This window comes from Polypterus senegalus, chromosome 3 (genome assembly GCF_016835505.1).
Source record: "Polypterus senegalus isolate Bchr_013 chromosome 3, ASM1683550v1, whole genome shotgun sequence".
NCBI classification, from domain to species: Eukaryota; Metazoa; Chordata; class Cladistia; order Polypteriformes; family Polypteridae; genus Polypterus; species Polypterus senegalus.
In genome coordinates this window covers 224,106,456-224,126,567 of record NC_053156.1, presented here as the reverse complement: position 1 = coordinate 224,126,567, position 20,112 = coordinate 224,106,456, and the positions used below count along the sequence as shown (strand labels likewise).

At 36.3% G+C, this 20,112-nt stretch overlaps 1 protein-coding gene across 1 annotated transcript; it reads left to right on the top strand.

Annotated features, from left to right (window-relative positions):
* The first annotated feature begins 254 nt into the window (after positions 1 to 254).
* On the top strand, positions 255 to 19,919 carry wdr77 (WD repeat domain 77). Its single transcript, XM_039748589.1, has 10 exons — positions 255 to 603; positions 5,074 to 5,259; positions 11,682 to 11,823; positions 16,204 to 16,253; positions 16,348 to 16,418; positions 16,542 to 16,596; positions 16,954 to 17,025; positions 18,437 to 18,545; positions 18,780 to 18,848; positions 19,467 to 19,919. The coding sequence occupies exons 1-10, from the start codon at positions 519 to 521 to the stop codon at positions 19,642 to 19,644; spliced, it is 1,017 nt and encodes a 338-aa protein (XP_039604523.1). The 5' UTR covers positions 255 to 518; the 3' UTR covers positions 19,645 to 19,919.
* Positions 19,920 to 20,112: the final 193 nt, after the last annotated feature.

The window sequence follows — 20,112 nt, the reverse complement described above, 5'->3', positions numbered from 1 at the left end:
TGCCTACTATTTGCCTTGTTGCGTCAACTGACGTATGGTAGTCCCACAAAAACGGGTAACACATAATCTTCTAATATATGTAATATATATTAACCTTCTAATATATGTAAACATACCGTCCTTTTACTCCTATGATTCATCTGAAATGATACACTGTTGTAACCCGACACGATAACTGGATTTATACCACTGGAAATATACTACACCGTGTACTTATCAGTTTGCGCGGAAGCGCGTGCGTGTGATATGCGTCACTTCCGGGCTCTTGGCGGAGAGTTTGAGGCACCGCGTATGCGCGTGCGAATTGTAGAGCAACCGATTGCCAGTTCAATGAAAACGTGCTTGGCCTGGTGGTAGCAGTCTGGGATTAAATCTTCGAATTAGTGTGGCGCAAAATTGTGCGTCCGTGCGATTGAGAGGAAGACGGCGTGTGTCACAAACACAGCACAGTGCTGCTGACTCTCATTCAAGCCGCGTGCCGTCAATTTGTCTCAGTATTAAAGAAAAATATTGCTGATATGATTAAGGAGAATCGCTGGAACATCCCTCCGAACGCCCCGGCCTGCATGGAGAAGCACTTGGACGCGGCTCACTATAGAGCAGGTACTTACAGTCCAGTTGGCTAAAACTCTGAATGAGGACGAAAAGAGACAATGTTTGGGATTAAGGAATAGAATAAACCTGCTTTTTATAGTTTCTTTATACTGAAACTTTATAAGAATATACATCATTATTTTCTGAACGAAATATTTGCTGAATTAAAGGGTTGTTAGTTAAACGGTGTATCACATGTTAAAGATGCGAAAACAAGGTTATATACAGAGGTGTTTAAATGTTTATTTTAGTAACGTACTGTACTGAAACTCATAGTGCAGTACTTATTCCTAATCCTAATCAAACCAGAATAACTGTTGTTTACGGTCTTAGTACAATAGTTAAAGGGCATACTGTACTTTGAAACTTAGATTGTAGTTCAATTTAGCAGGTAAGCGCAAACACTTTATAATAGTGTGCTGTATACTTTTATGCGATGAAAAGTGTAAGATGTATGTGTGGCTGACTCGTGCGTGGGGTCTCCAGTTGTTTGTGGCACTTCATGTCTGCAAATCCTGCATTTTAACACATTATTTACTGTGAAACTTTGAAAACGTACGTATGATTAATGGTAAGCTGTCTTCTGATTTTTATTTTGTTTGTGTAAATACAAACCAGTGCAAAGGATTATAGAATCTCAAGAGGCAGTTTTATGCGACAGCGCTGTAATGCTGTCAGCCAGGTTACAATGTTGGAACCTTGACAAAAAAGTAAGATGAACTGCTTATTAGTCCTGCATCTTTTTAGGTGTTTCAGAAAATAAATGTGCATCAGATCAGGTAACAATTTATTTTGATTAAGAGTGCTCATATGCCTTTAGAGATTTCATCTGATCATGTTATTTTGTACTTAGCAGTACTGTATGATATGAATAGTAAAAGAAACATATTGTGCATTAAGCATCAGGAAGTGCAATGTCACTTTTCACTTTGCAAGTAAGCATATAATTGTTTTGTATATAAAACCCAAATTAGCCGAATTTTGCCCCATGTTTAAAAAATATCTATATAATTGACTAAGTCGGCAAACCATGGGGTATGCACGACAGAGCCATGCCCGCCAACTCACAGAGCCACCCCCCCACCTTTAGAGCCCCGCCCACTAACTCTTAAGACCATGGGATACGCATGACAGAGCCCCGCCCACCAACTCTAACTCTCCTCCCGCGTCCACCCTTGCTCTGGAGGTAAGCGCACTGCCTGCTCATGTGCCCGCACGCAACACTTCACCGTCTCTGCCACAGTCCATATGCACCTCTGAGCCACGTTGACTTTTCATTGTTCTTTTCTATATATATAATCGACCAAGTCGCCCAACCATGGGGAACGCACGACAGAGCCCTGCCTGCCAACTCTAACCCTCTTTCCGCGTCCACCCTCGCTGTCGAGGCATGCGCACTGCCTGCTCATGTGCCCGCCCCCAACACCTCGCCAAACACATCCTCAGTCGCTTTGGTCTGTGCTACAGTCCACATGCACCTCTGAGCCACGTTGACGGTTCATTTTCCTAACATGACCAATGCTTCACATGTGTTTCATGGAAACAACACTTCTTTCAATGTTATACAAATTCCTGCATCAGGTAACTGTTTGTTTCTATCAGTCGGATATTTCTGGAAAAATGTCATCGAAACTGCTGCTCTCGAACTTCGCAACATGGCTGTAATTTTTGTTCGCCAACATTGGGATAACTTCGGCGACATTCTGTCCGTTGTTCTTAGTCACGGAAGCATAGTCATACAGTCTGCCCAACAATACACTGACTACATGAATACTTCCGGAGTTTATGGTGGTGATGTCCCAAATACTTCCAGCTACGAGTGTAAAACTATTGCAGCTGGTACCTCACAAACTGTCCTTATTCCCTGGATTTCCCTGACCCCATCAGATTCAAATTTGCCTTTTACTTTTACACGCAGACAATTTCCTTTTAGATTGGCCTTTGTAATGACTATCAATAAGGCACAGGGCCAAACTTTCAAAAAGATATGCCTGTATCTGCCAAAACCAGTTTTCAGCCATGAACAATTGTATGTTGCTTTCTCCAGAGTTCCATCTTTTCATTCACTCACAGTCGTATCCTCGACCCCCTCCCCCCCCCCGATTTGGACAACTGTGTCTTTTAGGAAGTGTTCAACCATTAATAAATAATTATGCGGCGTATGCTACACTGCAGGTTGGCTAGTAGTTGTATAATACTTGTCAGATAGTACAGGTGTTTTGACAAAGGAAATAAACACAGTATCTCAAAACAAAGCTTGTGCAAAGTACTTTATACAGTTTCTCCCCAGTTTTCGGTTATTTTTGTAAGAGCAGATGTATGGTGACTTGTTAAGTTGTGCAGGTGACTATGATGTGGTGACTTGCTAAGTTGCACAGTGAGTCAATCAATGGTGTTGTGAAATTTAGCATGCTTGTGCTTTAAACTCCAGAACTCTAGTAACATGAGCTCAAGATTATTCTTACAAAATATAGAAGTGCTTCTTATTTTTGTTTTGCTAATAAACTATGAAAGTTAATGAAGGTTTTAAAACATGTTTGCTTGTGTCTAATACATTTACATTTGTTTAGGAAATGCTTTTATTCAAAGCAACTTACAAAAGAGGTCAGCATAATTGAATAACATCAGTCTGGAGACTGTTGGGGAACAAGTGTTACAGAACAAGGGTTCCAAAATTAATTTACTCTAGTGAAACATGTAAAACAAAATATAAGATCGTTACAGTTCCCATATTTACAAAACCTAAAAGCTGTCAATATGACAAAAATTCACCAAACTGGAGTTTTTAAATGCTTCTTGAACATATTGCCGGAGTCAGAATTTTGAATGGAGGTAGGCAGCTTCTTCCATCAGCCAGCTACACATGAAAAGAGTCAGGTTTGGATTTGGTACCATGCAGATGTGGCATCATCAGATGTCATTCATTAGCAGATCTGAGTGGGACCTCATAAGTGTCTCCCAATATAGAGGTGCAGGCAGGCATTAAGGATATGAACTTAATACATTCCACTACAGGAAATCAGTGTAGTGATCAGAAGAGCGGGGAGACCTGTGTGGCTGCCTTGGCTGGTTAAACACCAGAAATGCAGCTGCATTTTGAATCATCTGCAGCAGCTTGGTGACACATGCTGGTGCTCCTGCCAGCAGAGAGTTGCAATAGTCCAGCCATGACAAACCGGAGCCAAGACCAGTAATTGTGCGTTGTAACTTTGTCAGATATGGTCTGATCTTGCATATGTTATATAGAGTGAATCTGCAAGACCAAGAAACCGTAGACAATAGTCTTTGAAGAACAGCTGGTCATGAATCACCACCCCAAGGTTGTGTACCAAAGTGGCAAGGGCTAGTGATAATGAACAAAGCTGGACTGAAATGTGGTGCTTGTATTGATAACAAGAAGGTCTGTGTTATCCAGGTTCAGCTGTAAATGGTGTTCCTTCATCCAGGATGCAATATCTGTGAGATATGCAGAGATTCTAGCTGATATTGTATGGTCCTCTGGAGGAAATAAGTTTATAGTTGGTTATAATCGTGTATCATCAGCATAACACTGGATGACAGGGCTTGGTGAAGAGATGTACAGAGAGAAGTGGAAGAGGGCCCATTACCGATCCTTCGGGCACTCCCTTACTTGCCTGGTGTGCCCTTAACAACTCTTGAACACCAGGACACACAGTAGGATCTGTCCAAAAATTAGCACTCAACAACCTGATTCCAGGTCCAGGTGATTGTGTTGAAAGATACCAAAGATTATACTATAAGTATGTATAAATGTGTTTTAGTGTGCACACTTCTACACACATTTGTATATAAATATATGGGCACAAATGTAATTAGCAATTACTAAAGGAGCAAAAAATACTTTTTTTAGTGTGGCATTTTGCTTGGGACTATGCTATTGGTTATTCTTCAGCTTGAAGCTGAAGGTAAGTGCAATCATTTTAAAATAGGTTCCTAGCTTTTTCTCAGGGGTTAAAGTTTGTGTTATCTTAAATGATCGACTTAACCTTATTAACTATTAAAACATACTTATATATAAATTGTTAACTTAAAGGTGTAATTTCAAGCATTTGTTCTTGAAAAGAAGTCTATTACCATATCAAACTGTATACAATGCTGCCTAATAATGTTTGCAGTTTGTCTCTATTTGATGAGCTTATTTGGCTTTTGACTGACTTCGGTACCCGTCATCATTTTTTTAGACAACAGTTGTAGTGGCTTGACTTGTTTCACAACTTTGCTTGCCATATCTGCAAGCAATTTTCTAATTTTGGACTGATTTAGCAGTTTTCCTGTTTCAAAGGCAGATACATGTCTAATTCTTCTTCTTCTTCTTCAAAGACTTTTTTACCACTACTTATTATTATTATTTAATTTTCTTAGATGTCATTAGTCTTATCGGAATATGTAAAAATAAAGTGCCCTTTCAGTGTGGATGTGAAAAGTCTGTTTAAAGATTCATTTGTGGTTTGTTTGCAGATGGAGCACTTTTACTTGGGGCATCAAGCTTAACTGGCCGTTGCTGGGTGGGCTCAATTTGGGTGTTTAAGGATCCCCAGCTTGCACCCAATGAGGGCTACTGTTGTGCAGGAGTTCAAACTGAAGCTGGTGTAGCAGATGCAAATTGGGTGTCCGAACGAAGCATTCTTATTGCATCTGATTCTGGTGAGTAATGCTGGCTAGAAGGATCATTTTTAACATATCACTGAGCTTGCATTCACTGTCATTGGTTTGAATTAAATACACATGCACTGTTTTTAAGTAAAAAATCAAAAATAACACATGTTCTACTTTGGGGGAAAAAGTCATTTGATCGACCTAGTAGTAGTTTTTCTGACAGAAGTTTAAAACCTTTTTAATAATTCACTTATTTCAAACACAGCTTTCCACTTGCACTTTTTTGATTTTGTTTTGATAGTGTGTGCACGCAGTCCCTTAACATTTACTTTCTTTTTTATGTGCTAACAACTTTTTTTTTTTTGTACAGAAGCAAACCGTAATTAATTTAATACAAACAGGAGAAACTAGTGATGCACCGATATGGAAATTCTGGGCGATACCAATATGTTTTTGTCCATCTTTCCCAATACCAGAAACCGATGTCTGATATATTGTTTTTTTTTTTTAAATTCAGGTATGAATGTTTTAGGTATGCTGAAAATATATTATGCGTTATCAAAGAAACGACAGTAGCATGTGAAACAGAGATTAACTTTTTATTAACTTGCTGAATTTTATGCTCTTCTTTACTATATATGCAGCCAGTACTTTATGCGGGGGGAAAAAAGAGCACGATATGGCTCATCTCTATAGAAAAAATACTCCAGGTCATGTACAAAAATCTGCTTAACATACACATTCTGAGTAACTTGAGCAAATCAAGACACCATGCCATTACATAACATGGCATTGGGTATATTAAGAAAAAAAATGAATGTATTTTTTGTGCTATAATCAAACATATTACTTTAAGTAAAACTAAAATAAAAGGTACAATGAGGCCAGTGACCTTGGGCTTAAGTTGGCTTCTTTAAAAGTACAAATGGTAGGTTTTTCTTAACAAAAAGAAGCATTTCTGCTTTTTCACCAGCAAGCCTGTTTCTCTTTTCATTTACTATATTTGACACAGCTGAAAAAAAGCATTCACTGTCTACACTGGTACAAGGTTCTGATAGATACTTGATCACTGCGTTGGCCAAGGTTGGGAAATGGCTGCATTGCTTTTCCAATAATGGAGGGTGCAGTTATTTCTGGAGCTGGGGGCTCGCGGAGATAGTTATTCAGCTGAAGAAAAAAAAAAAGTTTACAAACGTTTACCTATATTATAATAAAAAAATAATCAGCAGACTAGCATGACGGAGGGAGCAGAGTGGACGTCCTTCTCCTCTCCTCCCGTTCCACCCTGAGCGCCACAAGGACGATTGTGTGTTGGTTCGTTCCGTGCATTATTACAATGTTGCTTTTCTTGCTGATTTATTACATTACCGATTTTTCAAATGTTAATTTTCTCCCTGTGCTTAAAAATCATTAAAAAACCGGCCTGAATATGCGGCGTATGATACGCCGCGGGTTGGCTAGTATGTAATATTAAAAAAGCCTTTTTTTCTTTCTCCTTTCACTTTGTCTCCTGTTAAAGCAGCCACTTGACAATAAGCACACAGTTGTGAATGCAAGTGAAACAATTTCTTATGTTTAGGACACTTTACCATAAGTGTTGGGTCTTGATTTTTAAATTGTTTTTAAATTTCTTTTTTAAGCAATTAATAGAACAAGAATTTAACTAGAAAACAGCCTAATTAAATGAAAAAGGAAGTGAGAGTGATGTAGCAGTCATTCAATTTTATATGCCTCCTTATAATATTTATGGCAGCAGGACAAAGATAAATCACTCTTTATTCAACAAATGGTGCCTCAATACATTAGGAGGAAGACTCCTCTACCAGGCAGTGAATGTCTTCAGCATCGTGATTGCATGTGTATGAAGTTTATTACACAGAGGTGTATTCATTAATGCAAATTTACAATGGTGTTTGTGATTTAGAAAAAGTCAGTTGTGTAGAATGGTGCACACACTAGACTTTGTCAATCTGATTTTATTTTTTTGGCATACTTATTTTATTATTTTTTTTTTTTTGCACATATTTCCTTGCTAGAATCAATGCAAGCCTTTATAAAGGAGGCCCCATGTCTGCAATTATTGTAGACACTAGCTGTGGCCATACCTTTTAATTTCTGTGCTTTTCTTGTTACTTAACTGTCTGATGATACGGTGGAATAAAGAACGTTTATTAAAAACCATAATAATCCAAACTGCATTTCCTTAATATAAAAGCTTAACTCAGTCTGTTGTCTGTGCATATCCAAAGCTTCCTTCATACTATCTGTACAAGTTTCTTTCCATGTGGACTCACACTTTTACATTTATGGTTGAGCTTATTTCTATATATTTCAAATAGAACATTAAATATGAAATTTAATATAGAATTTAAATTATACATATTTATAATTTCTGTGGTGAGATACTTTTTAAAGGCATAACCATTGCTTCTTGTAGTTATTTGCCTATTTAAAACATCTACATTTATTAAAAAGAGGTAATTAACTTTTGCATGGCAAATGTCACAGTAGCAATATACCTGGAGGTAATGTGGTAAAGGCGGATATTTCTGGTGATACAGGTTGTGGATAGAAATCAGCCACCTGGTTAAAGTTCTGTTCATGAAGGAAATTCAAATGGACAGATGTTTTTAAGTTTGCTCATTTACTGTTGCAGTCCTCTTTCTGATTTGATGTGATATTTTGAATGCTTTTTTAAATTTAAAAAATTAAAATTTAAAACTTGCTTTGATGTGATGTGTTTATGTATTTTTAGTGTTTTCCCTCTTTCAAATTTGCCTGACTGAAACTGTAAATACTGTCAATGGTAAAACTGACTCCTCTGCTATACAGCTGGCTACTGGGAATGGGAAAAACAATCCATCACAGCCGGCACAAGAGTCCATAATGATTAAATGAGCCATTCTACTAACCATTGAAAATGGAAGTTTAATTAGCTTGAAATAGAATTGCTTGTTAATAAAACACCTTAGTTTTATTAAAAAAACACCAGTGCTGCTATAAATTTGCAACGTGCCTCTAAAACATAATTAAATTGCTTTGCAAAATTAATAGGGTTCACATTTCAGTGTAGAGTTGCTGGAATCGTGCTTAGTATTGAAGATGTTTGCATGGTTTAGTGTAATAAAATGGAAAAGTCCCATCACTTTTTCAAGGCAAAGCACCTTTTGTTATTGCCACTTTTAACCTGTATTGAAATTAAATCAGCAATAAAACTGCCAAAAACTGGGTAGAGGCAGGGTACCGTTTATATCACAGCATTCTGAATTTAACGTATTCTGCGTCAAGAAGGTAGCCATGTAAGACACAGATTAATTGTGGGAAGCACAGCTTGTTGACTGCTGAAGCTCTTTAAAGTGGGGTCTTTAAAGCATTGTAATAAAAGGAAAATCAGAATTATGATTTTCCATTTACTCTAATAAGAAGGTCCTAGCATTAAACAACAGTCACAGTTCTCGGGTTTAAGTGTGAATGAGATAGAATCAGAGGCAAAATCATTCTTTTAGAGTACCTAAAGCGCATTTAGAAAAACTGCTTGTAGATCAAAGTGCAGAATAGTGGGACTGGAGAAAAATCAAAAACTACATTGTGGAGAGGTAAGTTTTTACTGATGAATATAACAAGAAAAACATTTGAGGTAACTGAAAGGCAGAAGTGGAAGTGAAGTGCAAAAACATTTGTAAAGTACTGCAGTTTTGCATAGTGTATCTGCAGTAACACAATGCCAAAATTAGTGCAGGTAAAATAAACCACCTTCCTTTGTCAGTTGAATATTAGCCTTTGCCTTCAAATATGACCTTTTGTCAATAAATTTCAATTATATTTGAATAGTGATTGATCTGACAACCCTACTATTTAGAGTAAATGATTGTTAATGTCTGGCTTATGATTAGGTTCATTTAGCTAGCTAACTTGCCCTTAGGAATGGTCTTAAAGTGCCACTATGATGCTGATGTAGTATTATGTTGGGAATTACTCCGACCCTTTCCATATTGATATGTGCTCACATTTCATCCAACCTTTTATGAAACATTTTCTTTTGATTGGACCAATATATCAGTTATGTTTTTTTTTGCTATTGGCCAGACTAAATAAGACAGAACTTATTAAACTGATAGGTAAATGTTTTCTGCATTTTGCAAAACGTTATTGTTTATAAAAATGTCACAGAATTGTGGTCAGGTAGGGCAGACATTTACCATTAAAAATGTATTTCCCAGCTTGATATATTGACATATATACATACACATACAATGGATTCAAAAAGTATTCAGACCCCTTCACTTTTTGCACACTTTGTGTTGTAGATTTAATTTTAAATGTATATATTTGTCATTTTTTTCTATTTGTCTACATTCAATAACCCATAATGACAAAGTAAAACAAAGTGTTCAGAAAGGTTTGTAGAAAGAAGAAAGAATCTTTCATACACATTCATATTCTTACCCTTTGCTGTTGCACTGCAAATTATTCTAAGATGCATCCTGTTTTCTTTAATTACCCTTGAGTTATGTCCATTTTGTTGAGATATATCCATAACTTGATTGGAGTTCTCCGGTGGCTATTTGGATTGATTGGACATAATTTAGAAAGGCATATACCTTTGTCTATAAGGTCCCATAATTCACACTGCAATTTAGGACAAAAAACAAATCAATGAAGTCCACACCTCTACTCTAAAGTTGTGGTGAGGCATACATCAGAGCAACAGTATAAAACCATTTTTAAAGTTTTGTTTAGTTGTTAGTTAGTTGAAGCACAGTAGCCTCTTTGATTGTGAAATGGAGGAAGTTTGGAATCACCAGGACTCTTCTTAGAATTTGCTGTCCCGCTAAACTCAGGAACTAGGTAAGAAGGACTACGGTGAAGGAGGTGATAAAAATCCCAGTGCTCACTCTTAACAGAGCTCAGAAGCCCCATGCTGAGATGGGAGAACCATCTCAACAGCAATCCCATCAATAAGGTGTTTTTGGTAGAGTGGTTAGACCAAGGAATCCCAACTCCAGTACTGGAGCACTACTGTGGTTGCAGGTTTTCATTATAACCCTATTCTTAATTAGTGACCAATTTTTGCTGCTAATTAACTCTTTTGCTCTATTAACTCTTGAGTACAATAACATCTTGTAGCCATATTAGCATTCTAGTACTGTAGTTGGAGACTCCTTGTGTAGACAAAAGCTTCAGTAAAAGGCATATGGCAGTTTAAAGGATGCAGAGAACATGAAAAAATGATTCTCTGGTCTGATGAGACAAAAATTGAGCTCTTTGTGTAGAACCCAAAGCACCTTGTCTGGTGGAAACCAGGCACTACTCACCACCTGTCCGATACTATCTCTGTGCTGAAGCGTGGTGGTGAACAGCATCAAGCTTTGGAGGAGCTTATCATTGGCAGAGACAGGTAGACTGGTCAGAATTGAAGGAATGCAGTCAAATACCCAACAGTACTTAAAGAAAACCTGCTTCAGAATGCACATGACCTTGGGCTGAGATGGCAGTTCATCCTATATAGCACAACAGTAACCTGAAGCATACAGCCAAGGCAACACTGGAGTGGCTTTGAGACAAGTCTCTAACTGGCCTTTGAGTGGCCCAGCCAAATCCCAAAGTTAAATCCCATAGAATATCTGTGAAGAGATCTGAAGATGACAGTTTACAGACACTTCCCATTCAGTCTAACAGTCTGAGAGGATATTCCAGGAAGAATGGGATAAACTGGCCAAATCCAGGTGTGTAGATCTTGTAGAGACTTACCAAAAAGACTCCAAGCTGTAATTGCTGCTGAGGGGGTGTCTACAAATTACTAATTTTAGGGTCTGACTGTTTATATGAATGACGTTTTTGATTTTTAATAAATTCACATACCTTTCTGAAAACATGTTTTCACTTTATCTTATGGGTTATTGAGTGTAGATTGATGGGCAAAAATGGTAAATATATCCATGTAAAATTTAAATATCAAACAAAATAAAATGTGCAGAACGTGGCTGGCATCTTAAATTCGCAACTTGTACCATTGACTCTGTGAGATTCTGTGTGGAAATGTGCCTGTTAAACCCTATTCAACTTTGTGTGAAGAGGAAGATTGTAAATGTAGCTCTAAACTTATTTGGAAACCAGTGAAGCTATTTAAAATCTGTTTATATATGGTCATATTTTTGTTCTATTAATAGTCCTTGTTGACATGTTTTAAATTAACTGTAGAACAGTAAGTGAACAGTTTGGGTCTCCTCACTGTAAAGCGTTACAATTCATATTACAGAAAAAAACCTAGATAAATTAAGTTTGTAATGGAGATTGCATACATAGATCTGTTTCACTTTCATTACATGATCTTCTATACAAACTACCTCTCTTTATGTATTTTTTGCTTTATTGTGGTTTGAGTTTGTTGAATTAAGAGCAATTTCAGTCCTAAAATGTACAGTCTATCATCAATTGTATTTTTTCCTCTTAACTTTTCAATTGTGCAGGTGCAGTGGAGCTCTGGGAGTTGGCTGAAGATGAAGCCTTGATTGTCAGCAAGTTCTGCAAATATGAACACGATGATATTGTGACACAAGTAAGTCCCATATTTGGTGGGACACATGCTGTCAGTGGCAGCTTAGATTGCAGGTCAGTTCTAAGTTCTTTAGTTACACTCTGAAAATGTCATTTTTTAGTAACTTAAACATTTACATTGATTAGTTTTCTATGCGGATTGGCTTTAAAGCAGATTCTGTTACTTGCGTGATTAAGAAAATCTTAGAGGTAAGAGTAAATGTCCAAAGTACTTCACATTTATTAGTTTCAGAAGGAATTAATTAATACCAAAACTTTGGAAGTCACATTCTTTTTCTTCCTAGTGTTCTTTAAGGTGTGGTTTTGGAAACATTATTCTGTGACTGTGTGTGTCATATGGAAGTAAAGGTCTGTGATATGGTTTGCATATTTGTAGCAAGAGATCCACAAAGGGAGAGAATGAGTCACATATCTTAAAATAGTTTTTTATTCCAAAGCTTTCGACAACCTGCCAGGTGTCATCATCAGAGGAAAATGATTAGACATACAGGAATCAAAGGCTGGTGAAGGGTGGGGATGGAGGGGGAGGTTATAAGTGTGGAAGGTGGATTAGTAAGGTGGGGTTTGGTAGGTGATGGGTCATAAAGTCTTTTTTTTATTTAGATCTTCTTACAGAATATTATATCCTGCCTGGATATATTTCTGGATCAATGCCCAGATCATCTTATGGGGTTAAAAACACCAAATCAGAGCTTCCTTGCTACCCTAGTCCCACAGCACAGATAAAGAACCAGCCATGCCTTTCACACACAAGCCTAAAACACAGTACTGCTAAAACCTGCAGCAAGACCCCATAATCTTTTCCTACTAAGTTTTTCAACTGCCTCTGGCCTGTGCTCTATAACCTTTCTGCTAGTCTAGTGCCCATGAAAGGGTTACTTTTAGGAAAGTTTCATAACTTCAAGGGGAAATACCCAGATTTTCAATTCCCAGGAGGTGAGTAGCTCTTCAGCTTCTCTCAGCCAACATCTCATGACAATCATGAGCCTTTCTAATAAGAGTATAGACCTTGTATAGTTTGTATACTGTCCACTCCATTTCAACAGCCTCGTTAGCACCCATTTAAAATATGTTTAAAAAAAAGTTGCACAGGCTCTTGCATAGGCATGTATCATCTTGTAGCATTTTTCAATTTAGTTTGCCAATTTTGTAACATAGCCATCTTCTAGTTCCTTCTTAACAGAGATGATTACCATGTCTAATGTGACATCTGTTATCTCTCTTACAAATATATAGTGCCAGTTTAATAAAAGACTTTCATTCAGCTGACCAGTTAGCTTCATTTGGGCTTTATCAGGTTCATATGACTGACAAATATATGGCAAAAGCATCCTTATTATTCAGTTGTGGCATTCCAACCAATCTGTTATCACCTTAATTAAACCTCGGTTGGTTTATTTTATGATAAGCCTGTTGCACAGTCTTCTAATGGCAGATGTGAATGGAAGTGACATGCAAACCTAATTTTTTGCATACTTGGCTTCAATCTTTTGTGCCAATTTCCATTCTATTTTAGCCATTTTATTTTTTCTGAGAGTATGAATTAATATATTTTTCTAATATACATAATAAGAAGGTGACAGTAGGTAGTATGCATATTATGCAACACATTATCCTCTTGTTCATGCAGACCCTGCAGTTATGAAATGCTATCTAATTTCTGTCTCCTCTGTGAGCTTTTAATAGAGGTAAATGCTTCTGATATATTTTGACAGTTTTATCCCAATCAAGGTGGTTCGTCGTGTAGTGGGTGCTGGGGTAAATTAATGAATGATGCTATTATAAGCTTATTAATATACCTTTTAATTAGATGGGGTACTAGTACATCATGCATAAAATAAAAAACAGCTTTTGACAGCTTTTTAATATTGAGATTGAGCCCAAACTTTAATTTGAGCAAAAACAACACTATGGTGAATCAGAAATAAATAATTAAATTAATACTGGTTGAGTCAAAATTATGTTAACACTAATGGTACTGCTATGTATATACTTGTACAGTGATCCCTCGCTATATCACGCTTCGACTTTTGCGGCTTAACTCTATCGCGATTTTTTTCTCATACACGCTTATGTCACTGCGCATGCGCTTTCTGAGAACTTTTATCTAAGCCCCACGATGGCTCCTAAATGTGCTACTTTTTCTAAGCCTTCTGACAATAAAACTAAGCTCCGGAGGAAGATGCTTACTATACAGGAGAAGGTGAAACTCTTGGATATGATCAAAGATGGCAATACCCTACAAAAGCCTCCTCACGCATATGAAAAGACAGCCTATCAAGATGTTCTTCAGCCGTGCACCCAGACACCCACTGCCTACTCCTAGTACTCCTTCGGTGGAAGAGGTTAACGATGCACCTGCTGAAGATACTGCACCACCTGAAGACTCTCCTACTGAGGTCGTGCCTTCATAAGTTAGTGGTTGTGTGTAAAAACTGTGTGTGTGTGTAATTAAATGTACAGTACAGTAATCTACTATATAAAAGCGGTCAGGATTGTCCTTCCATCCCGTGAGTGCAAAGCATAGCGGTATTCCGCTTATCACAGACTTGCTACTTGCGGCTTGTGGTACGAAGAGACGTGATGTGAGCAGAGTTCTGGTGCTCCCATCGTTCCCTTGCTTTTGTGCGCGATGCGCTGGAAAAATAGACAAAATTATGTCTCTGGAAATAATTAATGTTGATAGAGTACAAATGCCTCACCACGTAGTAAATATCGGGGGAGATGGTGCTTGCTTATTCTCATCTATAGCTTATTTAGTGCATGAAACTCTGCCTTTAGCGGTACAGATTCGGGCTGACATTGTACGACTTTGGACAGGCACTCGAGGGGATAAAAAAACTTTTCGGGAGATGTTATGAATGGGTACTTTGATGTTCTCATTCCCTACACTTACATGCCTGATGTACACATGGAGCGCATACAAATTGAGGATAAAAGTCGGTCGCCTTAAAAGGCGGATGAGCCTAGTAATATGATATTAGTAAAGTCTAATATGTCTTATTTTCTCTTATTTTGTCTAATATATTGGGTAATATGAGTGTAATGGTGACTAAAGGGTGTTATTTCTTGTCTAGAGGGCTCTAATAATGTTAAACGTATTTAGAAGGTCGTAAACAGGTTTTCTGTCCTCTAACTGCGAAAATATTCGATTTATAAATAAAGAATCCTGCTTCGCGGAAATTCATTTATCACGGTAGAGTCTGGAACGGATTAACCGTGATAAACGTGGGTTCACTGTATACAATTTTTGTGGACAATTTATGTGGCACATATGGTAGTTGTGTTGAACATGATGGTGAACAGGTTGAGACATTCCTGTAAATCATCTTGCACATACAAAGTATGTTTTGTGAATAAATTGTTTCCACCATTCAAATATTAACATATTTTGGCTCCCCCTGTACATTAATTATAAAAAATAAAAGTACACATCCCAGAAGACTGAAATCTGCTTAAGATGACAAGACAATAGCTTCTCCCTTGCATACCTTGTTTTGTGCAATGAATTACCTTTTACACTTTACTGTGCTGTTGTCTTCCTTAGTATAGGATTTACCCCAGAACTCACTATTTTGTCTCAATACATAATATAAATAAAAAATACGGCCTATATTTTTATTTGAATGCATCTTTTGATTTTTCTTTTGAAAATTAGATAGCAAATATGTGTTATTTTAATCTACAGTAACTTAATTTTTATAGTTGATGTTGATGAGATAGTTAAGTCTACTTAACTATCAGAGAAATCAAATATTCAAATGTCTTAAGTGTCTTTCAGTTAAAGTTAGAAATAAAAATATTAACGTCTCCTCTCCTCACAAGAAATGTGATTTTTGTATATTTCATTTTGTTATGGAACTCTTTAACTTCAGTCTGTAGTATGAATCGTGTTTTATTAAATCCATAAAACAGGTGCAAAAATAATTTAGTGGATAAACAGATAGCAATTGGGTGCTGCTTTTTTATGATAATGCTGGGTGTTCTCCATTTTTTCCTTTGTCAAATTATTGGGTTGCATTTGTACATTTTGCTCCATTCTTATAAACAGTTAATTGTGATACCAGAAGGTCCAAATATGAATGCAGCCACTAGCACAATGTAAACATGAGCAAGTTCCCTCGTCCCCTTGTGTCTCCAGGAAACCCTGTGATTACTAGTCCTCCTGTGACCTTGAGCTGGTGTCCTTATCTGCTTGTTTCCTTCAAATAGGAGTGTGAGATTTTAAGATACTCATCAATAACCCTGATTAAGGCCTTATGTTCTTTAGAGGAGATGACAAAACACTAATGCTACTTGTGCCATTTTGAGCATTTCCTGTCCCTGAATTGTGCTTTGGCTTTTACTTTTTTTCCAAAAACTGTGCATATATGTGCTTCTTATCAATTTAAAATACAAAATATTTATAGCAAGGTTGTTATTTTTACTTTTTAGTGTTAAAGTTTGGGATCTAACACAAGAAACAGTAATAAACAGTTATGCTGGTAGGTGCTAACACCTTTTCCTGATTTTAGTCAGTTTTATTTCTTATTGATTAATCATTTATGTTTTTAAATATCTTTTCTTTTTTGCCCCCAGCTCATTCAAGAGCTGTAACATGTGTGACTTCACATCCCTCTGATGAATCACTGTTTTTGTCTTGTGGGCAGGTAATTTTATTTTTTGTTTGTTTGTGTACTGACAGTTGAAGAAGGAACATATGATAGTATGTAACATAGAATGAGAATTGACAGATCGACCATTGCTATAATGACTAAATGTTTTTCTTGTAGGATTCCAGATTACTTCTGTGGGACAGAAGAAAGCCTAAACCAGCCTTACGAATTGGTATGTGAATCATACTTGCTATTTGTTGATATTTAACTTAGGGATAATGTTTAGCTTTGTTTTCTATAGAAGTGGTTTCTTTATAATTTCTTGTGACTGTTACTAACCATTTCACAAGATTCAGAAAGACAAAATAAAACTTGAGAGATGGGTAGGAGGCAGTGTTTAATTTGATTTGTTTCACTGAAAACCACTTTTAGCCAATTCATAGTAATGTTTTCTTTACCACGTGAGACTGATGTCAAGTATTATTCTTTTATATAAACCTACAGGATGTCAAAATAAACAACCTTGCTTATCTATTTTTATTTATTTATTTATTTTACATTTCTTAAATGTTTTCCTTTCTCCCCCCAGACACTGGCCCTTCTAATTGTTCTCCTACCTCACTGGCATGGCATCCACAAAAAAGTAATCTTTTTGCATATGGTAAGAAAAACAGCTAGCTAATATATTTCTGGCAATACTTTTGTGACACCACAGATACTGGTAATAAATACTCTGACAGTGCAGAGTTGCCAGGACCCAGAGCATATCCGTTATTCTTATGAACTATTTTTAGTACAAATGTAGTTTCAGGATTTATTTAGGTAAATTAATGTATTTCTGGATAAACCAGGGTGCAGTATTCTTGATTAGAAGGAAATGACAATAACACAAGCATTGCTGTGTGTAAACAGATTGGCAAGACAGACAATGCTGTGGCTGTGCATTCAGTTGTGAGAAGAAAATGCAGCTGCCTTGTTTTCTAATAAGTAATTTTATGGTTTTTTCAGAGACAGCTTCAGATTGATGGTAAAGGTTTTTGTAAGTTGTACTCGTTCTTGCCACTGTTTGTGGTTAAATTGTTACTGGTATAACAAATACAAAGCAGTAATAAACAATTCAGATCATTTTAATGTGAGTCAAAGTAAAAAGGCAAACTCTCCCTACATGTCCTGACCCCACCCTGTGACGATTTTATAGTGAGAGATAAATATAGGCGGATTCTGAGCTTGCAGAAGAGGGTCCAGCAACCCACTGCTGGGCCAGAAGTAAAAAGTCAAAGTAAAGGTCAAGAAAGAAATCAAGCCTACCATGTCACCCACTAGCTGAGTGCCACATACCTACCTTTTATTTGAAGAAATTATTGACGTGCTTTTTTATTGGCGGGGGGGTGGGGGTTCATAATGTGAAGAGGCCAAGTTGTATCCAGTTGTCAAACGAAGAGGTCACTGTTAGCATTAATGTAGCCTGAATATTAGATCCTCTCCTGAAGAAAAATAATAATATATTTTGTTTATATAGTGCTTTTTCCATGCTCCATGAAAGTAGAACAGAGAAAGCAGATGTAGGAGAATAAGGATTTGGGGTAAGAACAGAATATCAATAAAGATGATCAAGAAAAGAATTAGAAACAGAAGACCAAAAGAGGAAACGGAGGGAAAGTTTCAAAATATGAAGGAATATTCATGGAGCATTTGAAGAACAATGATAGTGGTGTGATCAAGTATGTAAACATGTAGGAGAATCTTTATTTTTAATAAAATAAAAAAAATTAAAAGTGAAAATAAACAACTAAATTACAGTTATTTGATTATGACCTCAGGGAATTTTGGTCCTCTGTTTGTAATTAATTTTAATACCAGGTTTGTAGTATCCGCTAATTTTATTTACTAAAGAAGCATTAAAGGTGTTTTCTTCCCCAGGACAATGCTGTTTGTGCAGCTTTTGTAAGTGTATTCATGAATCTGGGGTTTCTTCCTCATTCTGATTACTGTAATGAATTCAGATGGTGCCCATAGTCCTTTTCATAGCACATTTCTGCTTTAAAAAATTAAATTTACCTCTCTTCCTGCAGGAAATGAAATTGGCACAGTTGCTCTGAAGGAATTTCAAAATCCAGAAGCTTTTGAAATGGTGGAAGCTCATACTCGCTCAGTCCAGGGTCTAATCTATTCACTGCACAGGTAAGTTGGTTTGTGTTGTTCTTAGAGCTCCTATATAACAGGTTTTGTTTTTCTGATCATGTATCGCGATTGCATTTAGCATTTAAAATGTGTATCAATTTTTATAAACAAAAGGTTATAAACTGTTGTCTTTAAAATACATTTAAGTAAAGTATAAAACATACCAAATTGTGTTTATTCTATGTAGCAAATTTATTTTATTTTTTATTTTTTTGTTTTGTTTTTAATTAACAGCTCCCCTCTTCTGGCTTCCATTAGTGATGATTGCTCAGTTGTCGTTTTAGATTCTAAACTGCAGGAAGTGTAAGTAGAAAGTAACTATTATTCTATTTTAGGCATAGATATTTAACATCTAGTGAGTATTTCTCAAGTCAAAGTTATTTCATCACAAACATGGTGTGTGTATATATATATATATATATATATATATATATATATATATATATATATATATATATATTTTTTCTACAGATTTAAAAATGTATCTTGCCCACATCCATGTGAAGAAATAACTTCAACTTGAACAATACAGAACTTATCCTTTTATAGTTCTTTTCTGGCTTGTTGTGTATTATAATAAACTGGAAAAAGTATACTTGGTTTTTAAATTCATATAAAATACAATAACCTTCACAAACCAGATTAATTCAATTCAGAGCCAGAACCTCTTCAAGCAGCTTTGGGCACAGCTTTAGGCACAAGACATAAACAAGATGTGGATGCAGCACTGTTTTATCAAAGTGCTATATTTAAAACATGATTATATGAATTAAGATTATTTGCTGTGGGTTTGATTGTTTCTATTGTCTGGTTAGTGTGATATTTCACATCAATAAAATGTGTCCTAAAGGTGAAATTTCATGACACTACAGTATATGTCTGCCTCTGTATTATGGATATTTCACACATTTGCTATTTCAGTTTCAGAGACAGAACACATCAAGATTTTGTTCGTGGTGCATCCTGGTCTCCTGTCAACCAGTCTATTCTCACGACAGTAAGCTGGGATCACCAGGTTCTGCACCATGCAGTACACAGTGGGAGTGAAAACTTAGAAGACACAAGACCTTCTGGAACTTCTCCACAAACACAAGAATAGATTCCTTTACGTTATTGCATATCAATTCAGATTTGTTTAAAGTGAAGAAAAATACAGCAGAGTTGTATATCATGCAGCATCAAAGTAAGATTCCATAGACAGTGAATCTAATGCTGTACAAGTTGACATTTTTTTTGTATCCCCAGTGCTGACTTGCTATTTCAATAATGATTTATAGCATTGGAGCACAGAGCACATGGTTCTTCCATCGATACAGCACGACAGTAAATTTACCAAAGCATCAGTTATATGAAAAATAAAAACTTTGTTTTGAATTTTCTGTGTGTGAATTTTTTTTTTCTTTTTAATTATTATGAGCATGTTTTCTAGACTTGAATGCTTATACTTGCATATTTATTTGAGATGAGAATATTATAATTATACTTAGCAGTTGCTGGGTGAAAAACACTCAATGCAAATTTAAAATTACGATGGCAGTTTTGTTACAAGTTTGCATGTCAACTTTTA